This window comes from Cebus imitator, unplaced genomic scaffold (assembly GCF_001604975.1).
Source record: "Cebus imitator isolate Cc_AM_T3 unplaced genomic scaffold, Cebus_imitator-1.0 Scaffold103, whole genome shotgun sequence".
Taxonomy (NCBI): Eukaryota; Metazoa; Chordata; class Mammalia; order Primates; family Cebidae; genus Cebus; species Cebus imitator.
Window position 1 is genome coordinate 6,289,175 of NW_016107418.1, and position 7,797 is coordinate 6,296,971.

General features: G+C 43.0%; 1 protein-coding gene across 1 annotated transcript in view; it reads right to left on the reverse strand.

Moving 5' to 3' along the window:
• Positions 1–3,867, reverse strand: part of RNF17 (ring finger protein 17) — a 104,689-nt gene extending 100,822 nt beyond the window's left edge. Inside the window, exons 1-2 of the mRNA XM_017537548.2 lie at positions 3,708–3,867; positions 956–1,050 (exon numbers count right to left, since the gene is read on the reverse strand). Of these exons, the coding sequence (XP_017393037.1) occupies positions 956–1,050; positions 3,708–3,837 (225 nt within the window). The 5' untranslated portion in view covers positions 3,838–3,867. The remainder of the gene's footprint in view (positions 1–955; positions 1,051–3,707) is intronic.
• Between the last annotated feature and the right edge of the window lie 3,930 nt (positions 3,868–7,797).

The window sequence follows — 7,797 nt, forward strand, 5'->3', positions numbered from 1 at the left end:
AGACAAGGCAGGTATTACATCCATCTCACATATGAGGAAACCCAGGCTAGGTTGACAGAATGAGAACTACATTCTAGGTCTCATGTCTCCATATGGTCTCCCACACTGCAACAGAAAACAAATGATTCAAAGCCTTATCATCTGACTTCTCCAGTAAAACATTAAGAATTTACAGCTTGAGGCAACTTTCCAAGAACATACTATATGAACTGAACTATACTTATATTTGTATTAAATGTATAGGATATCAAATAAATTTTATTTTACATCCTTAATTCTCGTTCTTACAGACAGATTTAATCTTAATGGAATTGTTTTTTCAGTGCTTCTGAAGTACAGATTTTAGGCAGTAATTTTGCTTCTCTACATTTTTGTAGAATGGCATCCACAAATGTACAGTTGATGACATAACAAAGGTTGAGGGGCAAGAGGAGTTCAAAATTTGCTTGCATGGATTGGTGCGTAAAACGGTGGCTAGGGTTTTTAAAGGAATATACACCATTAAAGTAAACAAAGAGACAATTTTCCACAGAAGTCCCCAAAGAATCAAAATATGCAGGCCAATAAGTGTAACACTTTAGCCTTTTATTTTTATCACTTTGAACAAATTATAAAATGGATAGGAAAAGTTTTATCTTGTGTTAGGTTTCTTTGCTTAAAGATTCAGCAGCAAAAATGCAAGTGTTTAGTCCCCGCCCCTCCTCCCCCCACTTTGTATCTTGCTCTGTGGCCAGGCTGAAGTGCAGTGGCACGATCTTGGCTCACTACAACCTCCACCTTCCGGGTTCAAGTGATTCTCCTGCCTCAGCCTCCCTAGTAGCTGGGACTACAGGCGCACGCCACCGCGCCCAGCCAGGTTTTTAGCTTCTAACTAGAAGTATGTTTTACTTCTGTAGTATTTTTACCATTAACATTATATTGTGATGTGTTTAATGTGAAAAATTATAAAACTTACCTCACAATCAGGGCATGTAATTGTAGTGCATTCTTCAGTTATTAACAAGCACAGTTCACATAAAGCATGTCCACACTGAAGTTCATAATGGTGACCTATTGATGAAATTATTATTATTTTGATGATGATTATCAAGACAGTGTCTTGCTTTGTTGTCCAGGCTGGAGTGCAGTGGTGTCATCACAGCTCACTGCAGCCTCCACCTCTTGGGCTCAAGCAATCCTCCTACCTCAGCCTCCCAAAAGTAGCTGGGACTACAGGTGTGTCCCAAAACACCCTAATTTAACAGATGAAATTCTATTGTGATTAAACTGTCCATGGTGTGTTAATGCTAAACGGGTAATACTGATCAAAGGGAAATTCAAAGGGGATCCTGCTGTACAGGAAAAGATACCTACTACAGTTTGAAATGGGTGAATTACTGAATATACATAAGGAGTAACCAACTATTCACTGTCAGGAGGGAGAAAAATCAAGAACAAAAACCAAGCAGAGCTATGTAACAGCATTTGCAGGAACTCAGATAGCTATTTTGTACCTAGAATGTTTTATATTGTATTCATAAATATGCATAAATATTCAATATTGTATTCATATTGTATTCATAAATATATTCATATTTATATTTATGAATCTGCCATATCTTATAATTATACAAAGTGTTCTGACACATTTTATTTGTTCTTTGTAAATATCACAGTTAAGTGGGCTGGAGATAAAATAGCATTTTGGAAACTGGGTTAACTAAATGGTATAATCCACACTCCATTTCTGTTTCCAAGTCTAACATTCTGATTGATCATACTGCCCTCTACTGCTTTATATTTCCCATCCTGTGAAGAGGTCAGGAAGGGCCAAACCTTCCTGGCAAGACCGTGCTCTCAGAATTTACGACACTGGCAAGGCCAGAAGCCAGATGCTATTATTATCACACACCCACAACTCACATAAAGATCATTTTCACAAACAGCATTTACGAAAGGAAATACCATAACTTGATTGAAAACCTAATATGATTTAAATTATCTAAGTAGAATTACAAGTTTATAATAACATTTGTTTTAGCTACATAATTTCAAGGATTTTTAAAGTTTTGCAAGAAAAAAGGAAAAAACTAGATAAAAATCAGTCATCTTTTACTAGCAAAATATTTTACAGAGTTCATGCTGAATTATAATAATTGCATTTATTTTTTTATTCTGAGACGAGTCTCGCTCTGCTGCCCAAGCTGGAGTGCAGTGGCAGCATCTCGACTGACTGCCACCTCTGCCTCCTGGGCTCATAGGATTCTCCTGCCTCAGCCTCCTGAGTAGCTGAGATTACAGGTGCACGCCACCATGCCTAATTTTTTGTATTTTTAGTAGAGAAGGGGTTTCTGTCATGTTGTCCAGGCTGGTCTCGATCTCCGACCTCAAGTGATCCGCCAGGCTCGGCCTCCCAAAGTGCTGGGACTATAGGCATGAGCCACCGTGCCCAGCCTTGCATTAATTTTATTTTTTAAAAAACGTTTACAAGTTTCCGACCTGAAACTTGCTTACAACCACGCGAAATTTTAAAGCCCCATTTAACTTCCAGAGATAAAACTGCCAACAAAGTAACAACACTTAACTGTTCCTATAAAATTTCTGATACTGAATAACTTAATCTGTGGTACATTACAGCTTAAAAAGCACTTTCCAGATTCTAAGCATATAGCCACTACTTTTCCAACTGAGTTTTTCTAAGCATTATAATACAAATGTACGGAAGAATTACTCATTTTAAAAGGTTGTGTTCTAGAACTATTCAGTAATTTTTATTTCATTCAAAAATGGAGACTTTCTACGTAAAGGCAGCAGTGAGGTGAACCCTAAGTAGGAGAAACTTGGTTCTCCACTGAAATCACAGCTTTTTCTGCAAAGGCCCACATCTCAGAGTCCATCTTGACAGGACTGAGAAAACTGATAGAATGGCCTGAATAACTTTGGAAGTATAAACATTAAACGGTTACACCATGTAATACGAATTTTTCAGTAGCTCCAGGAGTTGTGATTCCACAACTCATCTGTATCAGAGCACTCTATTTTAAATTACATTAAAGTAACTTAAACCTGTGATCACTTGAGTAGATTGTAGATGAACAGATCAATAGTAGTGCAGTGTATTTTTCCCTTCACGTATAAAGACCAACACACACACACACACACACACACACACACACACACAAACACAAGGTGCACAAAAGAAACTATCATTTTCCAAACAGTGCTTTAGGTGAATGTGAGCCATAATGTAAAAAAACAAACAAAAAAACCACACAAACAAAAAAATGCTCACATCAACAAAAAATCCAAAACCATTTCACAGTGGTCTGCTTGCTACTCCTACAACAAAAACTACACAAGAAAATCAAGTTTCATTCCTTCTTGATGATGAAACAATGGGCTGCATTTCTACGTCTACTTTTGCACGAACCCGCCAACCTGCCGCGTGAGGGGTAAAGTGACCCGGGCCCCCATCCTCCCAGCTGGAGGGTTGGTGAGGCCTGAGTGCGGAAGTGGAGAAAGCCATGAAAGGGGCGGCTGCGGCTCTAACCAACCCAAGGGCGGCCTTCTTGGGGGTCGTCTGCAGCTCGCAGGAGGCCTGTGACGCCGCTTCCGGGGACACCTAGCTTGGATGCAGCCGACCAGGCCTCACGCGCCCACCAGCTCACCTAGCCCCCAGCCCTCCCTCCAGGCTGCCTCCCCACTAGGTGGGCCCTTGGGCTCCTCACCGGATGCTCTGGACACCCTCCTTCCACACCTGGTGCACGGGATTTCAGCGGCCCCCCAGGGCTGACTCTTCCTCCCCATCCACTGGTAGGAAGACCGGGCAGACGCAGCCTTCGAAGGTTCTGCCGCCATCGCTGTCTCTTTCTTCTGGAACAATCGCAGCGTGCTAGTACCGGCGGCCCTCGCGGCAGCGACCAATCATGGGAGGCCAGCGCCTGCAGCTAGCCAATCAGTGGGTCTGGAAATTAAAGCCCGCCCCTGAGCTCGCCCTTGAGGGGGCTGGGGCTGTTTTCCGTTATCCTGGGCGTTACCACTCCTAGAAGGGGCGCTTTGTGGTCGTTAAGGACCGTTCACTTTTACGTTCTACCCAAAGGGTCACCACTTTAGCACTTTCAGTCATCCCAAATTAAAATGTATTTTAAATATTATTACTTACATTGCGGGTAATTTCGTAAGTAATAATTTGTATTGAAGCAATCCCCTTTTCCTATTATGTGTCAGGACTAGAAGCCCTACACCTGTGTGCTGGAGGCATCCAGGGCTTGGTTAATAGGAGCTGGAGTGGAGAAGCTAATCAGCAGCCGTCACTGGGGGAGATTCAGTGAATGCTTTCAAATTAAGGAGTGCTCACCATTACTGCTGTTGAGCCTAATGATATACAAGGCAGTGTGCCGAGAGTGGTTGGGGATGCTAAGAATTTATAAACGAACAGGTTTCTGCCAGAGAGGTATATAACTCCCTAAAAAAACGGTAATTTCCACCAAGATAGCTAAGTGTTAAGTGCTGGACGTGTGTTAGGGACAATAGGAATTACTGTGGGCTGCCGGGCGCAGTGGCTCACGCCTGTAATCCTAGCACTTTGGGGGGCTGAGGTAAGTGGATCACCTGAGGTCAGGAGTTCGAGACCAGCCTAGCCAATGTGGTAAAATCCTGTCTCTACTAAAAATACAAAAAAATTAGCTGGGCCTGGTGGCGGGCGCCTGTAATCCCAGCTACTTGGGAGGCTGAGGCAGGAGAATCTTGAACCTGGGAGGTGGAGGAGCCGAGATGGCGCCATTGCACTCCACCCTGGGCAACAAGAGCAAACTCTGTCTCAAAAAAAAAAAAAATTACTGCGTTCTGAAGAAATGAAGTCAATATGGTCTACAGTGGTATGAAAAGTCTTCCTAGAGGATACAGGGTTTGCATTAGACCTTACAAGATAGGTAGTACTTACAGGAGTAAACAAGAAATAAGGGATTGCAAGGATAAAGAACACATCAGCGAGGGAAGGGGGATGGAAGACACAGTGGCTTCTTGAGAATTTTAAGGCCATTTAGCCAGAGTACGAGTTTCCTTAAAATAGGTTTATTTGGAGAGGCATGTTAGGGAAGAATTTCGGAGAATCTCGAGTGTCGGGCTGAGGAGTTTGGACTTTACTTTTTTTTTCGAGACGGAGTTTCGCTCTTATTGCCCAGACTGGAGTGCAGTGGCTCACTAGGCTCACTGCAACCTCTGCTTCCCGGGTTCAAGCTATTCTCCTGCCTCAGTTTCCTGAGTAGCTGGGATTTACAGGCATGCGCCACCCCAGCTGGCTAATTTTGAATTTTTAGTAGAGACGGGGTTTCTCCATGTTGGTCAGGCTGGTCTGTAGCTCCCAACCTCAGGTGATCTGCCCCCCTCGGCCTCCCAAAGTGCTGGGATTATAGGTGTGAGACACCGAGCCTGACCTGGACTTTACTCTTTAAGCAGTAGAGTACATGAGATGTTTTGTGAGCAAGGAATGAAGTAATCTGGTAGTAAGGTGGCAGTTGTATTTCAAACAAATCACCTGGATGTGGCAAGGTTGCCTTTTGCTGCTAAGAATAAAAGTCTGGCCATATTCCTCATTTTTTCTCTCTCTCTACAATGTGTGTGGTGAAACAGAAACTGTGACGAATTCTGTTCAAAGGCTCACTTCTGCTCAAAAATATTTGTAATTTGTTGCCTTTAAGAGAAAAGTACTCCCTAAATTATCCCCATTCTAGTGCTAACCCAATAGTTTCTACTACTAATCCTTGATGGAACTCCGAGCACTAACCAAGCGATAATTCTCATGTAACCGATTGACTCTTCTACAGTTTGAGCACTATTCCCTATTCCCCTCATCTGGAATGCTCATTGTTCACTCTTCATTTTTTTTTTTTTTTTTTTTTAAGAAATGGAGTCTCGGCCGGGCGCGGTCCCTTACGCCTGTAATCCAGCACTTTGGGGGGCCGAGGTGGGCAGATCACCTGCAGATCACGAGGTCAGGAGACCGAGACCATCCTGGTCAACATGGTGAAACCCAGTCTCTACTAAAAATACAAAAAAATTAGCTGGGCGTGGTGGCGCGCGCCTGTAGTACTAGCTCTTCTGCAAGCTGAGGCAGGAGAATTGCTTGAGCCGGAGAGGCGGAGGTTGCAGTGAGTTGAGGTCGCTCCACGGCACTCAAGCCTGGCACCTGGCGACAGAGTGAGACTCCGTCTCAAAAAAAAGGAAAAAAAAAAAAAAAAGAAAGAAATGGAGTCTTGCTCTGTTGCCCAGGTTCAAGCAATTCTCCTGCCTCAGCCTCCTGAGTAGCTGGGACTACAGGTGCACTCCGCCACGCCAGGCTAATTTGTTGTATTTTAGCAGAGACAGGGTTTCATCATCCTGGGATTGTCTCAAATTCCTGCGCTCAGGCAATCCGACGGCCTCGGCCGCCCAAAGTGCTAGGATTACAGGCGTGAGCCACCGCACCCGCCCATATTCTCCTTATCCTTCCTGGGTCAGCTTTAGAAGCACTTTCTTCTCAACCTTCACATTTCTCTTCATGCTTGGTGCTACTCTGGCACGTAGCAAGCCTTTTTTTTTCCTCTAGGATAGCTGAATGTAATTTGAATAATGACAATCTCACTGCATGGGATTCATCTTGGGCCATGAAGTGGATATTTAATGTGGCTCTTGAGATTCACCAGAGATGACTTTGGTAATCCCGGAAATTGAATTAATCTTGAATAAATCAGGGCGAGTGAGAAATACACTGATATATGTTTATACCACATTCGTTAGTTTCTTAGCACTTACCAAGAGCCCTCAAATAGAGGAGCCAGTGTTGTCTTCTTAACATGCAATTTGGGTTGTCTGAATCCTTTGTCTGGAACCCTTTAATGGCTTCCTGTGAACTGCAACAAAATGTTAAATGGCCGTGGAGGCTTGCGCTCTGCCTGCTTCTCTACCAGAGTGCCTTTCTAGTGCTCTAAAATCATCTCCTAAACAAATGAGAAATGAGAAAAACTGGACTCCCATCTTGAGTACACAATTTTTATAAATTGCATTGGACCTACAGTAAATGTCTTTTAGAGAGTTTCACTAAAGCTAAAGAGAAATTCAAAGATCAAATGGCAGCAGCAGATCAGAAAAAGAATGTAGAACAAATATGTTATATATCTATATAGGAAAATGTATGTGATTTATAAGTGAAAACAGCATAGTAGTAAATTCTCATGCATATGGCAAAAACTAGAATGTAATTATGTAACTATATAAACTATACATGGGGAAAAAAAGATTGAATAATGCAGTCTATTTTTTTAAGGCAGGGTCTCACTGTGTCACCCGGTCTGGAGTGCAGTGGCACCATCATGGCTCACTGCAGCCTGGACCTCCAGGTCTTAAGCTCTTCTCCTGTCTCAGCCTCCCAAGTAGCTGAGACTCTAGGCACAGGCCACCATACCTGGCTAATTTTATTTTATTTTATTTCTGCAGAGATGGGGGCTCACTATGTTGCCCAGGCCGATCTACCCAGCCTTGGCCTCCCAAAGTGCTGGGACTACAAGCATGAGCCACCATGTCTGCCAGCAATGTTTATTGAATAATACAAATGTGGGTAGGAACAGGGATAACTGTTTTTACTCCAAGCATCATGTAATGTTGTGGTGGGGGATGCATATTTGTCTTCTCAGATGTCTTCTGATTGCTACCACCTTCTTGCATAGCAGAAGTTCCTGAAAGAAAATGAAACAGAGGCACAGAGAGACACAAAAGCAAGAAACAGAGAGGTGCTGCTTGCCTTTCTTTTTTTTTTTTTTGAGACGGAGTTTCACTCATGTT